The sequence below is a fragment of the Musa acuminata genome, chromosome BXJ3-4 (genome assembly GCF_036884655.1).
Source record: "Musa acuminata AAA Group cultivar baxijiao chromosome BXJ3-4, Cavendish_Baxijiao_AAA, whole genome shotgun sequence".
Lineage (NCBI taxonomy): Eukaryota > Viridiplantae > Streptophyta > Magnoliopsida > Zingiberales > Musaceae > Musa > Musa acuminata.
The window spans coordinates 30,561,923-30,588,607 of record NC_088352.1 but is presented as its reverse complement, the minus strand read 5'-3'; the positions used below and the strand labels follow the sequence as shown (position 1 = coordinate 30,588,607).

The 26,685-nt window shown below is 49.1% G+C and overlaps 1 protein-coding gene across 1 annotated transcript; it reads left to right on the top strand.

The window, feature by feature from the left end:
* The first annotated feature begins 9,458 nt into the window (after positions 1 to 9,458).
* LOC135636386 (uncharacterized) lies at positions 9,459 to 10,517 on the top strand. Its single transcript, XM_065148075.1, has 2 exons — positions 9,459 to 9,842; positions 9,891 to 10,517. The coding sequence occupies exons 1-2, from the start codon at positions 9,459 to 9,461 to the stop codon at positions 10,515 to 10,517; spliced, it is 1,011 nt and encodes a 336-aa protein (XP_065004147.1).
* Positions 10,518 to 26,685: the final 16,168 nt, after the last annotated feature.

The window sequence follows — 26,685 nt, the reverse complement described above, 5'->3', positions numbered from 1 at the left end:
CTCGGATTTTGATGATGAAGTCAATTGTCATTTGTTATCTAATCTATGTGTTGAGATAAGTGTGCAGGATTAACTACGATGAGATTAAGACAAGTAGCAGGAGTTGCCCCGGAGTCAAGATCATGATCACGTTGGGAGTTCGAGAGTTCGACGGAAGTTCGGACGGTCGTCGGAGGTTCAGAGAGAACAGATCCGAGAAGTCCAGAAGCTTGCCAAGCGAAGCTCGTCGGAACTCGCCAAGTGGATCGTCGCAAAGTCCAGGAGTATGCCGGATGTCCGCAGAAGGATCACCGAGGGTTATCGGTTGATCGACGGAAGTTGGCCGGAAACTCGCCGGAAGAAGCGATTGACGCATCGGAGCAAGCTGCAGAAGTTGTCTTAGAGATAATCGTAGTTAGCACGATGATTAAGCAGGAAAATGGGAGGTGATCCCATTAGCTTAATCTTGGGGCAATTGGGCCCCTGAAAAGATTCAAGTGGGTCGAATGGAGTGAACCATTCGGACCCTGATTGCACCAGGAGGTGCAACCGCCCCAGCCAGGAGGTGCAACCGCCTGGGCTGAGGGGTTGAGAGGTGCAACCGCCCCAGCCAGGAGGTGCAACCGCCTGGGCTGAGGGGCTGGGAGGTGCAACCGCCCCAGCCAGGAGGTGCAACCGCCAGGGCTGCACGGCTGGGAGGTGCAACCGCTCCAGCCAAGAGGTTGCACCGCCAGAGCTCAAGTTCCGAGCTCTGCCAGGCGATGCAACCACCAAGCTCAGTCTTCGAGCTTTGGCAGAATGGTGCATCAGCCTGAGCTCAGTCTCGAGCTTTGCCAGGTGATGAATTCACCAAGCTCGGTCTTCGAGCTATGGCAGAATGGTGCATCAGCTTGAGCTCAGTTTGGAGCTCTGCCAAGTGATGCAACCACCAAGCTCAGATTTCGAGCTCTGCCAGGTGATGCAACCACCAAGCTCAGTCTTCGAGCTCTGCCAGGTGATGCAACCATCGAGCTCAGTCTTCGAGCTCTGGCAGAGAAGAAGCAATCGGCAGAGCTCAGTCTTCGAGCTCTGCCAGGCGGTGCCACCTCTCCAGTCGAGAGGTGCAACCGCCTGATCCCAGAAATTCTGGGATTAGATCGATTTGATCGTTTTGAGCTCGAATTTTGAATTGGGTTGGGGCCTATAAATACCCCACCCATTCAGCACTGAAAAGATACAGACCTATACCAAAATTGTGATCTTTTCTGTGATTCTAAAGAGCTCAAAAGTGTTGTAAAGCCTTGAGTCTCCTCCTTCTGTTCTTCAAGTTTTCAACTGTAAAGTGAGGAGAGAAAGGTCTGTAAAGGTTGTCTCCTAAGCCTGTCAAAAGGAGAGAAACTGTAAGAGGGAAGTTTGGCCTTCGCCCATTGAAGGAAGGCAGCTAGTTGACGTCGGCAACCTCATCGGTGGAGGAAGCCAAAAGTGGAGTAGGTCAAGGCTGACCGAACCACTCTAAATCTCTGGTTTGCGTTTAATTTCGAGCACTTTATCATTACTGCAAACCTCCCTCATCACTACTGCTCTCTGCGCTTTCACGAACAAGTTCTAAGTGCTGTTCTTCCAAATCTGGATTCAGACGTAAACTCGTATTTTCGTACATTACAGTTTACGTTTACGTTTGATTCTGCAGAACTGTTTTCCGCGCTTTTACGAACGAGCTTCCTTGCAGTTTACGCTTACATTTTAATCCTATCTGATTTTACGAACGAGTTTCAACATTTAGACGTAAAACTGCATTCGGACGTAAATCGGCTTTCTTCGCTCAATCATCAGATTTCAGTTTACGTTTACGTCTTGATTTCAACTGCATACTGCCTTCTGCGAATATACAAACGAGTTTCAAAGTTTAGACGTAAATCTGCGTCTAGACGTAAAACTGCGTTTAGACGTAAATCTGCGTTTAAACGTAAATCTGCGTTTAGACGTAAAACTGCGTTTAGACGTAAAACTGCGTTTAGACGTAAATCTGCGTTTAGACGTAAAACTGCGTTTAGACGTAAATCTGCGTTTAGACGCAAATCTGCATTTAGACGCAAAACTGCGCTTAGACGCAAAACTGCGCTTAGACGCAATCTGCGCTTAGACGCAAAACTGCGCTTAGACGCAATCTGCGCTTAGACGCAAACTGCACTTAGATACAAACTGAGAATTTGCTTTTGCATCATAATCGTTTTTGAACGAACGCAGCTTTTTGTTTTTAAATTATTATAAGATTTCCGCTGCACTAATTCACCCCCCCCCCTCTTAGTGCTCTTGATCCTAACAAAAGTAAGCTTTTGGTTACCCTTTCATGCAGAAAGGGTGGGGTTTATATAGGCCCCAATCAGTTTGAATCTGGAGTTCAAAAGTGTCATCTCCCGGATTTCCAAGGTCCTGGCGGTACCACCGCCATAATTGGGCGGTACTACCGCTTGGCATCTGACACCGGGCGGTACTACCGCTCAGTCTGGTCAGTACCATTGCTTGGCAGAATTCGAAGATCAAGCTCTGGCGGTACCACCGCTTGACTGGGGTAGTACGATCGCCTGACAGGGGCAGTACTACTACCCAGAATTCCTGGGAGACCAAGTCTCCTGGGCGTTGCCACCGCCGGTCAGGAATTCTGGGTCTGAATTGGCTGATCCATTTGGCCTAATTTGGGTATGTTCATGGCCTAATTTGGGTATGTTCAGGGCCCAATTGGCCCCAGATTAAGTTAATGGGATCACCTCCCAATTCTAACTTAATATATCTACTAACCACTACACTTAAGACATTAGTGCTACAAATCATGTTCCGATGTGTCAATCGCTTCTTCCGGCGAGCTTCCGGCGAACATCCGACGAACCCTCGGCGATGCTCCGGCGGACTCCCGGCAAATTCCTGGACTTACGACGATCCTCTTGGCAAGTTCTGACGAGCTTCTTTGGCAAGTTCCAAGACTTCTCGAATTGTTCCTGCAAAACCGACGACCGTCCGGACTTCCGACGAACTCTCGAACCCCCAACGTGATCTTGGTCTTGACTCCGGCTCAACACCTACTGCATATCTTACTGCAATCGTAGTTAATCCTGCACACTTATCTCAACATATGGATTAGATAACCAAATGACAATTAACTTCATCATCAAAATCTGAGATTCAACAATCTCCCCCTTTTTTATGATGACAATCAATTGATGACGGAGTTAACCTTAACTCCCCCTATCTATATGCCATACTTGAGATAAGTCATTCTTGAATTCAAAGCCTTTGAATTCAAGAGATATATTGATAAGTTAAGTTCATTTAAACTTATCCATATCCCATCATGATTCCTATCATGATGTATCTCTTTGAAAATGATGTCAAGGCTTGACATCCATTTTCAAGTCTCATATTTCAAATATGAAAAATAGCAATTATATCAATTCATCACATGATAAGACATCAACATTGTAAAATTATGATGCAAGCTCTTGATATCTTAACATAATACAAATATTTCAAAAGTAAGCTCTATATATAGCAATTCATCATAGGGCAAGATATCAATTTGTAAAATTACGATGTAAGCTTTTGATATCTTAACATAATACAAATATGGTAATCATAACAATTCTATCATCAATTTATCACATATTCTATCATCAATTTACCACATATTTCTCCCCCTTTGTCATCAACAAAAAGGAGAATGATTCAAGCGTATTTCAAGCATAGTAATAAGTGTGGTAAAGATTCATATCATAGAAAGAAGCATATCATTTTTCAACAAGTGGTAAGATACCATTCATACAAATTATTTTTCAAGCAATCATGACATGGAGATAGCTTTCATTACTTCTTCCTTTTTTTTATTTATTAACGTTTTGCATGAACGAGGAAAGCCATTGTGAACTAATTTTGAATGAAGTAAAAAAAAATGATAAGAGATTAAATCATACTTCATTTTTACAAGAATCAAGATATGCATGTGAATTAAATCCTTGCAAGTGTTCATCTCAAAATGAAATCTTCATTTATCAAGAAGAATTCATATAATTTTATCAAATCCATTTCTTGATTAAAAATTATTTTTCACAAGTTAAATTCATAAGAGATGCATTTGTTAATCAATTCCATATGTCAAAAATCATGAAACATTGATATGAAATAAACTTGATACATTGATATAAAATCATTTAGGCTCATGAAAGGTCCATTAAGTCTGAAAGAGAAATACAATATCATGTATTTGGACAGTATTGTTAGGATCAAGAAAGCTCGAAAATGAAATTCATGCATTTGGATAAAGTTTTGCCATAGCTTTTCAAACACAATCATAAAGGTAAAGCATGCTCATCATTATGAAAATTTTTGTATCCAAAACACACAATGTTATTAAAGTATGTAATAGTGTAAAATTCATATCATAAGATTTTTAGCATTAAGTTTTTGAGTGATTGATCATAGAGTCATGAAAGTCCAAAAATGAGATTTAATAAATTCATGCATTCTGACATATTTTTTCAATCACAATTGTGAGGCAAAATTGCTAGTATTTTGTAGTACTCTAAGATTCAAAATTCGATGTATGAATGAACCTTCTCAAATCACAATAAGAGTATAACATGCTAATAAAGGCACAAAATTTTTCAACTTTTAAAGTTTATATATTATTGAAGCATTTAATCATGTCAAATTCGTATAAACTTTTCAGCATAGAATTTAAGTGAAAATCTAAAAACGAGTAGCATAAAAAGAGGTTCAAGGAAAATCTGAAAATGAGGTTCAATCAACATTAATATTTCTAACTCTGTAAATACTCACCAAATGATAGATCTAAGTCATAGATACCATAATAAAGCACATCAAGGATTTGCAATCATTAAATCAAGTGGCATTGTAATCAAGGTGAGTAGCATAAAGATTTTATAACAACATAGTTTTACAACAAGACAAGAAGCAATTGTGTCCACATTTTCTAAGTACATACATATGTTCATTCAGGTGGTTGAAAATTGAAATGCCTAAACAAAGAGTCAAATTATCGATGAATCTGCTGTAACTCAGATAGGATTTGATCTTGGCAATGTTCAAGCCGATCTTGTCTTTGTTCAAAGCGATCTATCCGAATCCCTATTTCTTCGGTAGATGATGAAGGAGCTTGCTCAATTGGATGTGATTCCTCAAAGGGACCGGTTGGAGGAGATTGGTTACCCCTAAAGATTGGTATCTCTGGTTCCGATTTAGGTTGAGGGGGATCGGTTCTTCTAGGCATTCTAACCCATATACCATTTCTAAATATACATCTCATTCGGCGAAGTAGATTTTTATTTATAAAGCTAAATCTATCTACCTTTATAACCTCTTCGTCGGGTGGTATTGTAATATCGTAGGCATTAAGTATTTTAGTGATTATGCTATCATATGGAAGTATCATGTCTTTCTTAGATATTTCTATCATATTTTGTTGGATAAGGTAACCAAAACAGTTGTTAAATCCTTTCATGATCCCATACATGGTTCCTAGTTCCATTTGACTTACTTCATTATGATGGTATTATTTAGGAGAATGATACTAATTAGAATGTGATGAAGTATTTTGATGTTTAATGGTAATAGATGTTTACAACTTTTAGGAAGTACCATTAAGTTGGGATTACCGAAAATTGTTCCTAATGCATCAACATACGTGGTCCCAACTGTTTCATCATCCCATTGTCCTCTAAAATAACAACCTCTATCTTTTATTGGGATGCCTATTATGTTGTAAAGGGATATATCCGTAATGGATATGTGATGTCCTAGAAGATAGGAAGACACCCTTCTTCTTCATCTATATGTAGATTGTTGTAAAACAACCTAACAAGTATAAGGTAGATGGGTTCACTTATTTGTAGGATTGGGAGAAGATCTAGATTTGCAAACCATTGAATTGACTCTAAATCATTTAGTTCATCTAAATCAATATACTTTCCCTTATGAATATTTCTAAATTCTATGGAAGCAAATTTTTGGGCACGTAGATTTGAATCAAAAAGTGTGGAATCAAAGTTTTCTTCTAGTCTCCTCTTCCCTTTGTCCCTAGAGGATCTTCTAGAACCCATAAATACTTCTATTTAGGAAGATAAATAATGAGCAAGAGTGGATGATACAAAACAGAGATCAAAAGACCTCTTAGAGAATACCTTAGTTGAGATCTTCAAGAGGATGAAGGATTGATTCTTGATCTCGAAGGAAATAGATAGTTTTGGGTAGCTAAAGGGGAGGAACAGAGTTGGAGGAGAGTTTAGAGCTACAAGGAGGAGAAGAGAATGAGTTGGGGTCAGTTCTACCGTCGGCCCTAGCTTGGGTTTAAAAGGGGCAGGTTGCGGGCGGTGGCACCGCTGGCTGGGCGGTGCAACCGCCTGCCACCCATGACAGTCGATGGTTCTACCGCTAGCTGGGCGGTGCCACTGCCTACAGGCAGTGAGCACTGCTTTCAGAGGTGTGTGGGCTGATGTGGGTATTTTCAATTTGAAGGGAGTGTTTGTTTGTGAAGCACATAACCCTAATTACATAATCATATAAAAATTCACATCACAAGATGAGAAGATTTGTGCGTTCATTATCAATCTTGTGAAATGCATACTCTACTTAAATGTCATATAGAGCTTATATGTCTTCAATATGTTCATGACTTACATCATACAAAATTTGCATTCAAACTTGGCTTGCAAGATGTAGTTAATCTTGTGAGATATAGTTGGATCCGGAAAATTTGAGGAAGGAATGTATCCGATGAATTCGGAAAATCTGAAGGATGTGTGAAGGGGAATTCATGCATACGAGTTTATATATTTCAAAATTTGAGGGATTAACTTAAGTATTTATCATGCAAGATTGCATCATTAACGTATGGTATATTAGTATCATTTTGTAATTGATTCTATTTATCCTCTTTTTGTCATTTTAGCTAGAGAGCGTTATGAGTTATTTTGGATCTCTGGTCAAAAACCTTGAGCACCCAAAAAGCAAGATATCAACTCTTGCTCCTAGCTTATGATGGTATACATTTCTAAAAAAATGATTTTTAGGTACCCATTTAATCTTGGGTACCTCAAAAACCAATCTAAATTATTTGTCATGTTGCATGGAATTTATTGCGGTTCCTTTTGGAACCCAAATCAATTTGTTAGGACTAATCTTGTTGAATGGACAATGATAAGTTCTATGTCCATGTTTGTAACAAAAGTTGCATTTGTTTTAGTGTGAAACATGCAAGATAAGGCCTTTAATAAAGGTGGTTGGATTTTGGTAAGGACTTCTCAAAAATCCGATTCCACTACTTTTAGGAACGTGACCCTTATTTATAAGGATCATATTCAAAGACTTGCTACCAGCCTCGAATTTCTTCAAGGTGTCCTTGAGTAACAAGTTTTCCTTTTGGAATATTTCTAAGTCATGACATTTCATAAATAGAACTAAACTATCATTATGTTTAACTTTTAATTTATCAAAATTACTAACAAGAATATCATGCTCCTTTTTTAATAATTTATATTTTCTACTAATTATTTTACATTCATCAAATAAATCATGGAAAGTGATAGGGGAAATAATGGCGGCATGACGTGTCATGACGACGGCCCCACCTGGGCGCCACCCTGCCCGATGCGGAAGGCAATAATGCTGACTCGACTTGCGCTGGCGTCACCCGCTATCAGGCAACGACTTCCAGCCCTTCACGCTTGACCATGGCAGGGCAGGACGACTACTGACCCTCGCCCATACCCTGCGACGATCCGGTTCTCCATGCAACGTCAGTAACGATGTCAGACGCCATCAGAGGTCCGACCCGGCCTCACACAAGCGGGTACGTCAGGTAACGGTAAGCTTCCCTATAAATACCCATGCACTCTAAACAGACAGGGGGGGAAAAAAAGACAACTCTCTACCGTATCTCCTAACTTGATCGTCGGAGGGGTCGGGTTGAGCTCCCGACCCGACCTGTGTGCAGGAACCAGGGCGAGGTCACACCTTTCTAACGATGCGCCAAGGCTCCACCCCTCACACTACATCCCATCCGGACAGCTTCGACCAACCACCCTAGCTGGCCCAAGGAGCACCGCGCTAGATCCTCGTACATTCGGACCCGAACCAAGCCGCGTCGGCCCTGAGCCCACGGCATACAGTTGCCCCTCGCAACAAATTGGCACTAGAAGGAGGGCCGAATGTCGACTGATCAGCAGACCCACTTCGGCGAAACCGCAGCCACGGGGTTGCGCTCGGTCAGGACCCCAGGGGATCATCCCTCGCAGGAGGAGCTCCGAGACGAACGCCCCGCCACCACTTCGGAGCGATACTGGCGGCTGTTCAACGACCCGGGCTTGTCGCTGCCCGATGCCCTCGTCGGCCCACCATCAATTTCGCCCGAAGCCTTCCACGATCTTGCCCACCAAGTGCGGGCGCTAGCGGGTGTGGGGCAGACTATCATCCCGCTCGTCTCCCAACCAACGCCCCCACATGCAACCCGGCCTCTGCAACAGCGAGAACCCGCCCCCCGGATGCGCACGCCGCTCCCCGAGACCCCTCTGTCGCCTCAAGACCAAACGGCCCGGCTCGGGGACCGGGAGGCGGAAGGCACGTCGAGTCATCCGGAGCCCGAGCGGCTGCCCGCAAACCCGACGAACGCCCTGCAAGCCCAGTTGCGTCTCTTCAACCAACGCCTCAATGAAGTGCAACAAGAGATGCGCAAGTCGAAAGGGGAGCCCGGAGCGGATGGATACCAAGGGTCCCCGTTTGCACCCGAGATACAAGATCAAGCCATCCCACCACACTTTCGACTCCCATCTCTGGATGCCTATGACAGCGCCACTGACCCCGCGGATCACGTAGCCGCGTTTCGCGCCCAAATGGCGCTATATGGGACTTCTGACGCCTTGATGTGCAGGGCGTTCCCAACTACTTTGAGGGGACCGGCCCGCGCATGGTACGGCGGTCTCAAGGCCGGGACCATCTCTTCCTTTGACCAGCTCGCCCTGGACTTTGAGCTCAACTTCCTCGTCTATGCCCGCCCGAAGCCGTTTGTGGCATTGCTCCTCGGGCTCAACCAAAGGGAGGATGAGTCCCTCTCCCACTTCTTGAACCGCTTCACGACACAGATCCGAGGGCTCTCGGACGCTCACCCTTCTCTATTGATGCAGGCATTCATGATAGGCTTGCGGCCCTCCCGGTTCTTCTAGTCCCTAGTGGAGCGACCCCCCACAATGGTACCCGAGATGCTCCAACGTGCCAGCTAGTTCGTCGCTGCGGAAGCATGGATGGCCGGGAGACCCGGGGGACACAAAGGGACCAAGTCAGAGCCGCCTCGGCAGCAGCAACCCGTGGCATCTCGGCGCAGGTTGGACCGATCCGACCCGCCGACTTCGAGGCCCCCTCTCCCAGCCTTGAACTCGTCCCGAACGGAAATATTCCTTCACATAAGGGAGAAGGGATTGCTCAAAGAACCTTACCCGATGAGAAGTCCGCGGGCGTTGGCGGACCAATCGAAGTACTGTCGCTTCCACCGGCAACATGGGCACGACACTGAACAGCGTCGGGAGCTAAAGAGACAGATCGAGGAGCTCATCCGTAGGGGGCACCTCGGCCAGTACCTCCACCCAGACAAGGAACCTTTGCCACGCCCGGAGGGTCCCGTCGAGCGACACATCAACGTAATAACAGGCGGCCCCGCGTCTGGAAGGGACTCCATGACCAGAAAGAAGGCATATGCCAGAGTCGCCTCAGCCGAAGCTCCCAGACACGCGCCCAGGCCTAATGTCACCTTCCCGGCCGGGACATCTGAACAGGCCGAGCACGACGACGCGCTCGTGATATCAGCCAGAATCGCCAATGCGCAGGTAAGAAGAATCATGGTCGACACCGGTAGCTCGGCCGACATACTCTAGTTCCAGAAGCTCGGCCTATCCAGGGACAACATGAAGTCGATATCCTCGGCGCTCACCGGATTTACCGGTGATTCAATCTCACCACTAGGGGCGATCACTTTGCCCTTGACCCTGGGGGCCCCGCCGAGATCGAAGACAGTAATGACCACTTTCTTGGTAATCAATCTCCCCGCGGCATACAACGTCATCCTCGGTCGGCCGACCCTCAACAAAATCAGAGCCATCATCTCGACCTACTACCAAACTGTGAAGTTCCCGACCCACGCCGGGACCGGAGAGATCGCAGGGAGTCCTCGAGAGTCCCGGCGCTGCTACCTAACCATCGTCTCGTTACACAAGAAGGCCGGGATCGAATCGCCGTTGGCAGACCCCAGGGAAACGCAGAAGCCAGCCCCCCATCTTGAGCCGAGGGGGTCCACCATCGCTGTGCCGCTGCTAGAGGATCGGCCGGAGCAGACAGTTAGGATCGGGTCAGAGCTACCCGAGCAAGAACGAGGACAGCTCGTTGGCCTCCTACAGAGGAACGCTGATGTCTTCGCCTGGTCGCCCTCTGACATGACAGGCGTCGACTCGGAAGTCGCCCTACATCACCTCAGGGTCTCACCTGACGCCCGCCCGGTAAAATAAAAACTGAGACGGCAGGCCCCGGAGGTACTCGGGGAGGAAGTGGCTCCCCGAGTACCTCCGTCTCGTTACACAAGAAGGTACTCAGAAGTCGCCCTACCTGACCGTCGTCTCGTTACACAAGAAGGCTAGGATCGAATAGTCGTGCGAGAGGAAGTGGCCCGACTCTTGGAGGCAGGCTTCATAAAAGAAGCCAGATATCCGCAATGGCTATCCAATGTAGTCCTCGTCAAAAAAGCTAATGGAAGCTGGAGGATGTGCGTTGATTACACTAGTCTCAACAATGCATGCCCGAAGGACTGCTATCCCCTTCCGAAGGTCGACCAGCTAGTCGACGCCACGATAGGTCATGCCCGCCTCTCCTTTATGGACGCCTTCTCAGGATACAACCAAATCAGAATGGCGCCCGAAGATCAAGAGCACACGACCTTTCTCACCGATCAAGGGGCTTACTTCTACAAAGTCATGCCCTTCGGATTAAAGAACGCCGGGGCAACATACCAGAGAACGGTGAACAAGATGTTCGCCCACCAAATTGGGCGGAACATGGAAGTGTACGTCGATGACATGATCATGAAGAGCCAAGAGGCCGGAGCTCACCTAGCCGATCTGACCGAGGCATTCGCCACGCTGCGCAAGTTCGGCATGCGACTCAACCCCGCGAAGTGCGCCTTCGGCGTCACATCGGGGAAGTTCCTCGGGTTCATTATACACGAAAGAGGAATTGACGCCGACCCAGAAAAGGTCCAGGCGATCATCTGCTAGTCATAGGTGCCCAGCAAGCCAATCACGTGAGTGATGGCACGTGTGACTTGATACAGAATCTTTTTGCTTATTATATTTTGGCGTATATCACTTTATAACTATTGCGTATGTGCATATATATATATTGTGATGTCCTTGGATTTGTGCAATGGGAATTGGATCATGATGAGATCACGATAATGAGATCGATTTACCTTTAAACACATATCCTAAATAATCCCGGTCATAGGTTACTCGAGAGGGACATCGTGATAATCGGACAGACTGGTGTGCTGTATACCCGTCCATATGATGGATGCAGCTGGTCTCATAGTTGCTCGTGTAGGGACACTAGGGATACAGTACAGGTGCTCATTGGAGAATGAGTTCACTGATTGATCCGCTTACGGAATGCTGGATGGTTAATGATGCCTTATTGTCAGACAGCGATTCCGTAGTCATAGTGGTGTATTTGGTCCTTAGACTTGAGACACCAAGGATGTCCTGTATGAGTGCTCCACTCTTTGATACCAGACTTATAGGTTTGGCTGTCCCAGATCTAGTACAGCTGGTCATTGGGAGTGGTAGTCGACCTTACGAGGGCTATTGAGTGTCGATAGAGGATCATCCACTCTCGGCGTCATGAGAGGAATATCCCATGTGTTCTTGCTCAGACAAATCCCTGGCCAGGGTCATTTGGGTTGAGAGAGAAAGAGTTCTCCGGGAGAATCCGATTAGAGCGAGACTCGAGTAGAAACCGTATGAGTCTGATAGCACCATGCTCGATATACGGTCTCTGGGATATTAGATGGATGAGGGATTATAGGTACACGGTAACTTAGGACAAACAGGTCCAATGGATTGGATTCCCCTGTATCGTCTGGGGACTACGGCGTAGTGGCCTAGTACGTCCGTAGTCGATGAGTCGAGTGAATTATTACAGAGATAATAATTCACTAAGTTAGAAGGAGTTCTGACAGGTATGACTCACGGCCAGCTCGATATTGGGCCTAGAGGGTCACACACATATGGTAGGTATTACGATGAGTAGAGGTTCGGATATGAGATATCCGACGGAGCCCTTGTCTTATTGGATGCAGATCCAATACCCACTAGGGGAGGACCCATTAGGGTTTGACAGGGGACCTCTATAAATAGGAGGGATTCAGAGCCTCATAAGCCAGAGCCTTTGCTTGCCTTTCCTATTCTCCTCTTCCTCTCCACCTCAGATCAGGCCTGGAGTTTTTGAGGAGCGTCGTCGCAACCCTGCTGTGTGTATCACCGCTAGAGAGGAGGACGCTTGACCTCCTTTACCCTCTCCTAAGGATCTGCAAGGAAACAGGGATATACGATCTCCCTATGTAACACAATCTACTCTATACGCAGTTTCATGTTTCGCGGATTTTTGCGCACCAATCTTCGCACGACGACGAACATCTTTTTGGGAATCGGGGATTTTGTTTTCTTGTTCTTCCACTGCGCATGTGATGTCGCCCCCAAGATTTCCCAACAGTGGTATCAAAGCCAGGTTGTTCGTGCGAATGATTGGTTTTGATCTGCGTGTGTTGTGTTTAGGAAGAATATTGACGTCAAAATCGTTGACGCAAAAGCAAGGAAGGGCAGCAATAGTTGCTGCCCTCGATCTGCATGCGTGCAGCGCAGCCGAAGGCAGGCAGCACAGCGCCGGCGCATGCGCAAGCACTGTGCCTGCAGCAGGCTTGCGTCCGGCGGGGCTGGCAGCCCGCGGGCAGAGGCGCCTACGGCCGCTTCTCCCGCGGGGTGAGGCGCCGTAGGGCAGCGGCGCTTGCCGCCGTTGCTCCCGCAGGCGAAACCCTCCCCCCCACAAGGGCGGCCGCCCGGCGGGACAGCATCGCCTACGGGCATTGCCCCGCTGGCAGAACCGCCCGCGAAGCCGGCGGCGCCCGCGGAGCCGGCGGCGCCCGCGGGGGAGCCCACCTGCAGCGGCAGCACCGCCAGCGGGTGTGCCACCTGCAGGCGAGGGCAGCGCCCTCACCCCGCCGCACAGGCCGCCGCTAGCAGGGTGGCGGCGGCGGCGACAGCAGCAAAGGATAGTAGGGCATTAGGGTTTTCTGGGAAAAAGACAGTTTTACTCATCGGAATTTGAGAAATTCCAGTTTCTCTCTTTTGTCCAAATTACAAAAATACCCCTATAAATTCAGAAATTCCCTACATGTCCCTGATTTCGGAAAATATTAATTAATTAAAAGGTTTAGTTTATTATTATTTTTATTATTATCTAGTAGTCATACATGATGATGATTATTTATACATGTGATGTATGATGTGTGGACGGACGATCATGGAACGTGTGATGTGTGTACTTGTGATTATTATTATTGAGGTTTGTGAGCCTCCATTATATTTCTCGTTTATTGTCGGGCCTACGTGCCTATGATTAAGTTGTAATCACATGAGGAGGCGTTGCGGGAGCGTGGATGCGATAGCAGGACCCACGAGACGAACGATCGTGATGCATGGAGATGCATCAAGATGTCAACGGAACCGACGAGGACGAGATAGACGATCACAGGGCATGGAGATGCACCGTTGCACACATAGATCTTAATGTGAGTGATTAGGCCTACTAGCTCGGGCCTAATCACATTAGGTTGTGGTCCATGATCATCTGGTGTGATTACTTATACACATACTAGATATGTATATATATTTGCATGCGATGTAGATATATATTAAATATGTATATGTGTGACATGTCATATTAGGAGACCAAATCATAGAAACATCTCTCGATAATATTAAGTCGGTAAATGTGAGGCAATTAGATTGACCCACGTGGCCTTCCACCGTTATGAGTAGGAACCGATTCCCGGTGTAGGTTGAGTTGGTCGAGTCCCTCGAGACTCACCTATATCGCGATTCGCTATCTTGCTTACGACATAGAGATGTCACCGGTGACCTGAGGGCATGGTATACTTGGTCAAGTCCCTCGAGGGTATATCATCAAATCAGACTCATCTTGTAACGAAGGTGTTGACTTAACCGAGCATCATGGTTGGTCGAGTCCCTCGAGGCCATGGTGATTCGAAGGCTGAACAGGACGGGAATCACAAGGAGTTGTGATTGGTAAGAGTTGCCTACCTTTTAGGCTTAGTGTGATTGGTCGAGTCCCTCGAGGTTACACTAAGACGCTGATTGGATCCTGCTCCCCACTAGAAGTCTGCTTGAGACTTCCGTTTCACGTGCTGAGGGTGTCGCGTGACACGTTAGTAAAATAGTGGGAGCATATTAAGATTGAAATACATATCTTGATAGTTTATTTCTTGCAAAATCTGCATGTTATTCATTTCTGTTGCATCTTTATTTTCAGAAAATGTCGCTTTCAAATCCCTTACGTGGCATACTTGATGTCAACTGCCTCACTAGTCCAAATTATACGGATTGGCTCCGTAACTTGAGAATTGTTCTCACAGCGGAGAAAATCGTGTACGTCCTTGATTCAGTGATGCCTACGCCCGAAGAAGGGGCAAACGAGGATGAGATCGCTCGCTACGTGAAGTACATTGATGACTCCACTCTTGCTCGGTGCTATATGTTGGGCTCTATGACTCCTGAGTTACAGAGACAACATGAAAAGATGGATGCCAGATCCATTCTCCTACATGTTCGCAAATTGTTTGAGGAACAAGGAAGGACTCAACGATATGAGATATCCAAGAGCCTTTTCCGTGCTAGGATGACTGAGGGGACACCGGTTCAGAACCATGTCCTAAAGATGATTGAGTGGATAGAGAAACTCACAGGTCTAGGAATGGTCCTAGAGGATAACTTGTGTGTGGACATTATGCTTCAGTCCCTACCAGATTCCTTTTCACAGTTCATAATGAATTTTAATATGAACAAGCTTGAGGTGACTCTCCCAGAGCTCCTCAATATGTTAAGGGAGGTAGAGAGTACTATTAAGAAAGAGAAGCCAGTTCTCTACACTGGTGAGACCAGAAAGAAAAGGAAAGCAGAAAGGTCCCTTAAGAAGGGAAAGGGCAAGGGCAGACCAGGTAAAGCAAAAGTTGCTAAGAAAGACCCAGTAAAGGACAAAGGCCAATGCTTCCACTATGGTAAAGATGGGCACCGGAAGAGGAACTGCAAAGAGTACCTTGCAGAAAGGGCGAAACAAAAGCTTGATGAAGCTTCAGGTACATTCATGATTAGTCTCCATTTGTCAGACTCTTATGATAACACATGGGTATTGGATACCGGTAGTGCTTATCATATATGCAATTCGTTGCAGGTTCTGGCAAGGCCTAGGAGACTAGAGAGAGACGAGATGGACCTCAAGATGGGTAATGGAGCAAAAGTTGCTGTATTAGCTATTGGCGAGGTCTCCCTACATCTGCATAGTGGAGCTTTTATTGCATTAGATGCATGTTATTTTGTTCCTTCTATTATCAAAAACATTATCTCCGTTTCATGTTTAACAGTTAATGGATATAAATTTGTTTTTGAGAACAATGGTTGTTCGATATTATTAGATGATAAGATCATCACGAAAGGAACATTGCATAATGGTTTATTTATGTTAGACACTACTCCACATATCATGAATGTAAATGTGTCTAAGAGGAAACGAGATGAAGTGAGCAGTGCATACCTGTGGCATTGTAGACTAGGTCACATCCATGAAAGAAGGATTCAAAAGTTACTAAATGATGGATATCTAGATCCATTCGACTACGTGTCATATGCAACTTGTGAACCTTGCATTCGTGGAAAATTGACCAACTCTTCATTTAGTGGAACTGGAGAGAGAGCCACTGAGTTGTTGGAACTCATACATAGTGATGTATGTGGACCCATGTCAACTCATGCCATTGGAGGTTACTCCTACTTCATTACATTTACTGATGATTTCTCAAGGTATGGATACTTGTACTTAATGAAGTACAAGTCCGAGGCCTTTGAGAAATTCAGAGAGTATAAAAATGAGGTGGAGAACCAGACTGGAAAGAGTATCAAAACTCTTCGATCAGATCGAGGAGGTGAGTACTTAAGTATAGAGTTTACTCAGTTCCTCAAGGACCATGGGATATTATCTCAATGGACACATCCTTACACACCTCAGCTCAATGGTGCCTCTGAAAGGAGAAATTGTACGTTATTAGATATGGTACAGTCCATGATGAGTTTCGCTGACCTACCCATCTCATTCTGGGGATATGCCCTAGAAACCGCAGCTTACCTTCTGAACAGAATTCCAACTAAGTCGGTAGTGTCTACACCATATGAGATATAGAAAGGGAAGAAGCCTGATCTTAAGGTTGTTAAGATTTGGGGCTGCCCTGCCCATGTTAAAAGACACAATCCCGATAAGTTAGAATCAAGGACAGAGCGATGCAAATTTGTGGGATACCCCAAGGAAACTTGTGGGTATTATTTCTATCATCTCGAGGACCAAAAGGTCTTTGTAGCTAAGAGAGCAGTGTTCCTTGAGAAGGAACACATTCTTGGCGGAGACAGTGGGAGAATGATAGAGTTGAGCGAGGTTGGAGAACCAAGCTCAAGCACCACTCTACAGCCCGAGTCTGTTCAGGTACCTAATACACAATTTTCAACTTTACGCAGGTCTGATAGAGTATCTCATCATCCTGAAAGATATGTGGGACATATTAGAGGAGAGGATGTTGAGGATATTGATCCTCAGACCTACAAGGAGGCTATTATGAGTATAGACTCCGGGAAGTGGCAAGAAGCCATGAATTCTGAGATGGATTCTATGTACTCCAACAAGGTTTGGAACCTAGTTGATGCGCCCGAAGGTATTGTACCCATCGGTTGCAAGTGGATCTTTAAGAAAAAGATCAGAGTAGATGGAAAGGTAGAGACTTATAAAGCAAAGCTAGTGGCTAAGGGGTATCGTCAAAGGCAATGTGTTGATTACGACGAAACCTTCTCACCCGTAGCAATGATAAAATCCATCAGAATTCTATTAGCTATTGCAGCACACTATGATTATGAGATCTGGCAGATGGATGTGAAAACCGCATTCCTCAATGGGAACCTCGAGGAGGAGGTGTATATGATGCAACCTGAGGGATTCGTGTCCAAGAACTGCCCAGATAAGGTGTGTAGGTTGCTTAGATCCATTTATGGACTAAAGCAAGCTTCTCGAAGTTGGAAGATAAGATTTGATGAGACAATCAGATCTTATGACTTCGTTAAGAACGAAGATAAGCCTTGTGTGTACAGGAAGGTAAGTGGGAGCGCTATCACCTTTTTGGTGTTATATGTGGATGACATCCTCATCATTGGGAATGACGTAGGAATGCTATCCACAGTAAAGGCTTGGTTATCTAGACACTTCTCCATGAAGGATTTAGGGGAAGCATCCTATATCTTGAGGATTAGAATCTATAGAGATAGATCCAAAAGGATGCTTGGCTTGTCCCAGTCCAGGTACATAGAAACCATTGTCAAAATGTTTGGCATTGAAAATTCCAAGAAAGGGCGAACATGGATATGATACCTTATGCCTCAGCAATAGGGTCTATCATGTATGTCATGCTATGTACTAGGCCTGATATAGCGCATGCTCTGAGTGTCACGAGCAGGTATCAGGCGGACACAGGCTTGGAGCACTGGAAAGCAGTAAAGTGTATCCTTATGTACTTGAGAAGGACTAAGATTCTTTTACTAGTATATGGAGGTAATAGCCTTAAGGTTGAAGGCTACACTGACTCAAGTTTTCAGTCTGATGTCGATGATAGCAAGTCGAATTCAGGGTATGTGTACACCTTGAATAGAGGAGCAGTGTGCTGGAAGAGTTCCAAGCAAGATACCACTGATGACTCGACCATAGAGGCGGAGTACATTGCTGCATTAGATGTAGCAAAGAAGGGAGTTTGGTTGAAGATGTTTATCACAGATTTGGGAGTCGTTCCGGATAGCGAGAAGTCGACTTCCTTATATTGCGACAACTATGGGGCGATTACTCAAATAAGGGAACCCGGGTCTCATCAGAAGTGTTCTGAGGAGGTTCCAGCTTATCAGAGAGATCGTAACCCGAGGAGATTTAGCAGTGGAAAGAGTTCCATCCGAAGATAACATTGTAGATCCACTGACAAAGCCATTGTCTCATTTTGTCTTTGAGCGTCACAGGGGTCTGATGGGGATCAGACACATAGGTGATTGGCTTTAGGTCAAGTGGGAGATTGCTAGTCATAGGTGCCCAGCAAGCCAATCACGTGAGTGATGACACGTGTGACTTGATACAGAATCTTTTTGCTTATTATATTTTGGCGTATATCACTTTGTAACTATTGCATATGTGCATATATATATTGTGATGTCCTTGGATTTGTGCAATGGGAATCGGATCGTGATGAGATCACGATAATGAGATTGATTCACCTTTAAACACATATCCTAAATAATCCCGGTCATAGGTTACTCGAGAGGGACATCGTGATAATCGGACAGACTGGTGTGCTGTATAACTGTCCATATGATGGATGCAGCTGGTCTCATAGCTGCTCGTGTAGGGACACTAGGGATACAGTACAGGTGCTCATTGGAGAATGAGTTCACTGATTGATCCGCTTACGGAATGCTGGATGGTTAATGATGCCTTATTGTCAGACAGCGATTCCGTAGTCATAGTGGTGTATCTGGTCCTTAGACTTGAGACACCAAGGATGTCCTGTATGAGTGCTCCACTCTTTGATACCAGACTTATAGGTTTGGCTGTCCCAGATCTAGTACAGCTGGTCATTGGGAGTGGTAGTCGACCTTACGAGGGCTATTGAGTATCGATAAAGGATCATCCACTCTCGGCGTCATGAGAGGAATATCCCATGTGTTCTTGCTCAGACAAATCCCTGGCCAGGGTCATTCGGGTTGAGAGAGAAAGAGTTCTCCGGGAGAATCCGATTAGAGCGAGACTCGAGTAGAAACCGTATGGGTCTGACAGCACCATGCTCGATATACGGTCTCTGGGATATTAGATGGATGAGGGATTATAGGTACACGGTAACTGAGGACAGACAGGTCCAATGGATTGGATTCCCCTGTATCGTCTGGGGACTACGGCGTAGTGGCCTAATACGTATGTAGTCGATGAGTCGAGTGAATTATTACAGAGATAATAATTCAATGAGTTAGAAGGAGTTCTGACAGGTATGACTCACGGCCAGCTCGATATTGGGCCTAGAGGGTCACACATATATGAGATATGAGATATCCGACGGAGCCCTTGTCTTATTGGATGCAGATCCAATACCCACTAGGGGAGGACCCATTAGGGTTTGACAAGGGACCTCTATAAATAGGAGGGATTCAGAGCCTCATAGGCCAGAGCCTTTGCTTGCCTTTCCTATTCTCCTCTTCCTCTCCACCTCAGATCAGGCCTGGAGTTTTTGAGGAGCGTCGTCGCAACCCTACTGTGTGGATCACCGCTAGAGAGGAGGACGCTTGACCTCCTTTACCCTCTCCTAAGGATCTGCAAGGAAACCGGGATATACGATCTCCCTATGTAACACAATCTACTCTATACGTAGTTTCATGTTTCGCGGATTTTTGCGCACCAATCTTCGTAGGACGACGAACATCTTTTTGGGAATCGGGGATTTTGTTTTCTTGTTCTTCCGCTACGCATGTGATGTCGCCCCCAAGATTTCCCAACATCATCAATACGCAATCACCCCGGACGATCAAAGACCTGCAGCGTCTCAACGGAAAGCTCGTCGCCATGTCTCGCTTCCTCGCCCGATCAGGTGATCACTGCCTCCCCTTCTTCAGGGCGCTGAAGAACCCAAAAGGTTTCCAATGGACGGCAGAATGCGAAGAAGCCCTCGAGCAAGTGAAACAACACTTGGCCAGCCTCCCTCGGCTTGCCTCAGTCTCTCCCGGGGAGAAGCTGAGCGTCTACCTGGCTGCCTCCCCGCACGCAGTAAGCTCCGTCCTGGTTAAGGAAAATTCTGGCGAGTAGCTCCCGGTCTACTATGTCAGCCACGTCCTCAACGGTCCTGAGGAACGATACCCACCGATCGAGAAGCTAGCGCTCGTGCTCATATTGTCCGCCCGGAAGCTACGCCCCTATTTTCAGGCTCACCTGGTTGAAAGTCGTCACGGACCAGCCGCTTCGACAGGTCTTGTCTAAGTTCGACGTTGCAGGACGGCTTCTCAAATGGGCGGTGGAGCTCGTCGAACATGACATTCAATACATGCCCAGGACAGCTATCAAAGCCCAGTCCGTGGCCGACTTCATCGCGGAGTTAACCCAGATCGGGGATGAAAGCCTCGGACAGCCCCCCGAGACCTGGGTCCTACACGTCGACGGATCAGCCAACTCAAAAGGTGCTGGCGTGGGACTGGTGTTGCAGGCTCCTAACGGGAGGTCGTTCGAACGCTCCCTCCGCTTCGGGTTCCGGGCCACCAATAATGAGGCGGAATACGAGGCACTTCTAGCAGGACTCAAGTTGGCCCTCGAGATGCAGGTGGTCGCCATCCTCGTCCTCACCGACTCCCAGCTGGTGGCCGAGCAACACAGCGGGGGATACGAGGCCCGTGACCCGACCATGGCGAAATACCTGGCACAGGTAAAGAACCTGACCACCAAGTTCCTTCATTTTACATTATCTAACGTCCCAAGGGGAGAAAACGAGTGCGCCGACACACTGGCTAAGCTGGCATCGAAACCAGCCCCCGAAGTCAAGCCCGAGGTCGAGGAGCTACCTGCCCACGCCATCGAAGTCGCGGCCATAGCCTCGGGTAGTGTGCCTACTACCTGGGTACAAGAGCTGCTCCGTTTCAAATGAGACGGAACTCTCCCGCCCGACAAAGCGACAGCTCGGCGCCTACGTCGCACGCATGCATGGTACACCGAGGAGGGTGGACGGCTCTACAAGCGGTCCTTCTCGTACCCCCTCCTACGGTGCTTGGAGCCCGACAAAGCTCGGACCGTCCTGGCTGAGGTCCACGAAGGGATCTGTGGAGAACACATCGGCGGGCGGACCCTGGCACATAAAGTACTCCGCCAAGGTTACTACTGGCCGACCATGTGTCGGGACGCAAAGGCCCATGTGCAATGGTGTCGCTCATGCCAAGAACACGCCCGCACACCCCGGCTGCCCGCAGTCTCGTTAACCCCCATCGACTGTGCGTGGACGTTCGCGCAATGGGGTTTGGACCTCCTCGGTCCCTTCCCCCCAGCTGCGGGACAGCGGAGATACATCATCGTAGGCATAGATTATTTCACAAAATGGGTAGAGGCCGAGCCATTGGTGACAATCACGGAACGGCAAATAGAGAAGTTCATGTGGAAGAACTTGGTAACTCGGTTCGGCCTGCCGAACACCATCATCACGGATAACGGGCCCCAGTTTGCTGGTCGAAAGTTTCGGGAGTTCTGCGCGAACCACAGAATCCAGCTAAGGTTCAGCTCGGTGGCTCACCCTCAGACAAACGGCCTAGTGGAGGTGACAAACTGGTCCATCCTAGACGGGCTCAAAAGAAGAGTGTCCGCGGCTTGATCAGCTTGGACGGACGAACTCCCGAGCGTACTATGGGCGCTACGTACCACTCCCAAAACTACAACGGGGGAGTCCCCTTACAGCCTCGCATTAAGGAAGCCTCGGGCGAAGGACTTCGAGCCGCCCTCGATCTGCTGGAGGAGCGGCGCGCCGACGCACACGTAAGAGCCCTCTCTTATAAAAGAGTGGTCGCGAGGGTTTACAACCGAAAGGTACGATCCCGACCCATCAAACTAGGCGACCTAGTCCTACGGAGGACCGAGGTCAGCAGCCCGACCCGGGCACGAGGCAAGTTGGCTCCCAACTGGGAAGGCACTTACCGGGTGACCGAAGTCATCGGAGACGGTACATTCCGACTCACCACAATGATAGCTCACCCCATACCAAGGACTTGGAACACCCAAAATCTCAAAAGGTTCTTTCCGTAAGCAAAGACTTGGCCAAAGAAAGAGCCGTACCAAGACGCAGACACTCCATCGGGAAGAAGAGAGAGACCATATCTATTCAAAAAGCGCGTTACAAAACAAAGCAAAAAGTACAGAGGTCTTTATTCCTCGGGGGAATCTGGGCTGTCGTCGAAGGGAACTTCAGTCGGCATGTTGACGCCCAGATCCTCGGGGAAGGAACAAAGGGATCCTCTATGACCTCCAAGTCGGGATTGCGCGCCTTGAAACGAGCAAAGGCAACACGATACCCGTACTCATACGAGACCCGCCCGGTCCGAACAAGGCCGAGTTGGAAGCCCGAGGAACCCTTATAGTCTTCGATCAGCCTCTTATCCCTCCCCGGCCTTTGGTGGATCTCGGCATCAAGGGCCTTGGAGGCCCCCCACGCCTCGGCTCACGACTCTTCGAGGCGCCGGATCAGTTCAAGAGAGTCAGTCCTCGCCGAGCGAGCCTCGGCCACCGATGCCCTCAAATGCGTCTGGAGCTCCGCATTACGCTCCTCAGACACCTCAAGCCGCATCTGGAATTCCGCGAGCTACTCCGCGGACGCCTGGAGCTCGGATCGAAGGCGCGACACCTCCACCTCCAAATCCGAGGCGCGCTGCTCGGCCGCTGCGACCGCCTTAGGACCCGCTCCGGCCCGAGCTTCGTCCGCCTGCCTCCGGAGCTCGACATTGCGGCTGTTCAGAGCGGCGATAACTCGTCCCGCGTCACGAACGCGGTCCATCAACGCGGCAACATAGTGGTTGCCCTACGAAAAGGGCGAGGTCAAAACAAAGTTTGCCCACCTACAAGCGGGAGGATGAAACAACACTTACCCACAACAGCGACTTAGCGGCTTTCCTAAGCAAGACCTCGAAAGACAGGGTATACAAATCCCGAGCTATGTCGGGATGAAGCCCTCCGCGGACGAATCTGGCCGCATAGTCTCCGTCGGCCCACACCCGGCTGCCCCGGGTGAGACCGTCCCACCAGCCCACTAACGGATCAGTGACCGCGCCGCGTGAGAGAGCGCCCACCTCCCGCACCAAGTAAGGCTCATCCTCCCTCCCGAGCGGAAGACGGAGAAGCTCGCGTATGGAGGGTTGACGCGGCGCTTCCACCGCCGCATCCCCACTCGTGCCAGCCTCGCCCTCCCCAAGGCTCCCCGCGGCGTTAGCCGCCGGTGCTACGACGCCTTCCGCCGCCGAAGAAGTTGCGACCGCCTCAAGACCCTCACCCGCAAGCACCCACGGCCTCTTCCGAGGTTGACCGGCCTCGACGTCCACGGGAGCCTCCCTCGTGCCCGCCCTGGCGACAGAAGGCGAACGGCCCGACACAGCCGAAGAAGTTTTTCCTCCATGCAGGGCTTCGAGAAGCACCATCTCTACGAAGAAAGGCCATAACGACGGTCAGTTAAGCAAATAGACCACGAGGAAAAAGAGAAGAACCCCTAAAAGAACCGCCCCCTGGAGCGTACCTAGAGGCACCGGGCTAAGACCCGCCTCCACCAACCACCGTTCGGACATATTCCGGATGGCGCTGGAGGCCGGGAGGATCTCTCTAAGCCTTCGGAACTCTCGGCGCCCCTTGTCGCCCAAAACTAGGGCGGTGTTGTCTATCGCACGCACCGCCCAGCGGACCCCGAACCCCCAATCTCCCGAGCGGCTGACAAAAAAGAAACGCTCCTTCCACCCCTTATTACTGGAAGGAGCCCCGCCCACTCGAAAACCCGCTCGGGCGGACAGATGGTAGCCCCCCGACCCCTTACAAAGACGGAAGCAGGAAAGGAAGAGGGCACGGGTCGGGGTTATGTCGGCATAATGGCACTCCCCCAAAAACGCCACCAGATAGCGCCATGAATTCGGCGCCATTTGGGACGGAGAGATACGCCACCAGGAGAGACAGGAGACTATGACGGGGTGTAGAGGGAGGCGCAGCCCGGCCTCGAAAGCATCAAGGGTGAGGGCGAAGCCTCTAGGAATCGGGTCGTACGCCCGTTGACCGGGCTCAGGAGCAAGAAGGACGAACTCCTCCGGGATGCCATAGCGATCCTGGAGGAGGCTCAGTGTCGATTCACCCACAGTGGAGTCGTGGTCGTGCGGCCACATCAGGGCCTCGAGGGCCCGGGCCGCCTTCTCGTCGGATGACGAGGTAGGACTCAACGAAGTCGTTGCCTCCCCGGCTTTTGGCGAAGAAGAAGATGAATGGGAAGAGGGAGACACCATTCTTACTAACCTTTAGCAAGAAAATGAGGAACGACCGGTGCGAGTAAAACGATGGAGCACGAAGTGGCACGACGAAACAGATGAAGAGGCCCCCCAGCGGCTAGCCTCATGCTACTTATAAGCAAGCCGCATCCCGCCAAAATGGCAACCCTTCCTCTCCCAAAATGCGCTGCGAAGACCGAGCACGTCACCTTGCCATAAATGCAGCCTGACGTGGCAGCCAGCTGTAGCGCGGTGCAAAGTACGGAGGCGCTAATCACATCAGCCTCGGAAGCGCTATCCAATCAACCTTAAAAGCGCCAATCATTTCCGCCTTAAAACACTAATCATATCGGCCTCGAAAGCCGGCGACACCCAAAAGGGGCGGCCCCTTGACCTTCCCCAGGAAAAAGCAACCGGCCGCCCGCGCCTGCGCACGATTGAACGATCAATCGCTGGCCAGAACAAGGTCATTCCTCAGTTGCATGTTGCCCGAGGCCACCCCCTCGGCGGCATGTCGCCCGAGGCCACGCCTCGGCTGCATGTTGCCCGAGGCCACGCCTCGGCTGCATGTTGCCCGTGGCCACCCCCTCGGCGTCGTGTCGCCCGAGGCCACGCCCTGGCCACATGTTGCCCGAGGCCACCCCCTCGGCGGCGTGTCGCCCAAGGCCACGCCTTGGCCGCATGTTGCTCGAGGCCACCTCCTCGGTCGCGTAATGCCCGAGACCACATCTTCGGCCGCATAATGCCCGAGGTCACCTCCTCGGTCGCGTAACGCCCGAGACCACATCCTCGGCCGCATAATGCCCGAGGCTACCTCCTCGATCGCATAACGCCCGAGACCACATCCTCGGCCGCATAATGCCGGAGGTCACCTCCTCGGTCGCATAACGCCCGAGACCACATCCTCGGCCGCATAATGCCCGAGGCTACCTCCTCGGTCGCATAACGCCCGAGGTACAGCATCATGCTCCTCGGACGCATAACGCCCGAGATACACCAGCGCAGTCAGCCCGCCTGCGTCATGCTCCTCGGCTGCATAATGCCCGAGGCCACCTCCTCGATCGCGTAATGCCCGAGACCACATCCTCGGCCGCATAATGCCCGAGGCTACCTCCTCGGTCGCGTAACGCCTGAGACCACATCCTCGGCTGCATAATGCCCGAGGCCACCTCCTTGGTCGCGTAACGCCCGAGACCACATCCTCGGCCGCATAAGGCCCGAGGCCACCTCCTCGGACGCATAACGCCCGAGATACACCAGCGCGGTCAGCCCGCTTGCGTCATGCTCCTCGGACGCATACTGCCCGGGACCCCGCCTGCATAAGACGAGCTCGACCACACGCCATTGGAGACTGCTGCGGCACCAACAATGAAAGCCATGCCTCAGACTCCCTCCCCCGATTGCCACAACCGACGCATGGCTCCTTCCGGGGGGGAATATGATAGGGGAAATAATGGCGGCATGACGTGTCATGACGATGGCCCCACCTGGGCGCCACCCTGCCCAATGCAGAAGGCAATAACGCTGACTCGACTCGTGCTGGCGTCACCCGCTATCAGGCAACGACTTCCAGCCCCTCACGCTTGACCATGGCAGGGCAGGACGACTACTGACCCTCGCCCATACCCTGCGACGATCCGGTTCTCCACGCAACATCAGTAACGATGTCAGACGCCATCAAAAGTGCGACCCGACCTCACACAAGCGGGTACGTCAGGTAACGGTAAGCTTCCCTATAAATACCCATGCACTCTAAACAGGCAAGGGGAAAAAAAAAGACAACTCTCTACCGCATCTCCTAACTTGATCGTCGGAGGGGTCGGGCTGAGCTCCCGACCCGACCTGTGTGCAGGAACCAGGGCGAGGTCACACCTTTCTGACGACGCGCCAAGGCTCCACCCCTCACACTACATCCCATCCGAACAGCTTCGACCGACCACCCCAGCTGGCCCAAGGAGCACCGCGCCAGATCCTCGTACATTCGGACCCGAACCAAGCCGCGTCGACCCTGAGCCCACGGCATACAGTTGCCCCTCGCAACAGAAAGCATTTAATAATTCATCAAAAGATAAATCTGCATCAATTAAATTTGATACCTCCTCTCCGATTGCCATGAGTGCATAATGAGCAACTTGCTCGGTATTGGACTCCTTCTTCGGATGCGCTTGAGTCATCCCATGTTGCTTTAAGCGCCTTCTTCTTTGGTGTTCTCTTCTTGGCTTGGGGACAATCACTTTTATAGTGTCCCAGCTTCTTGCATTCGTAGCAAATAACTTGGTCCTTTTTGGGT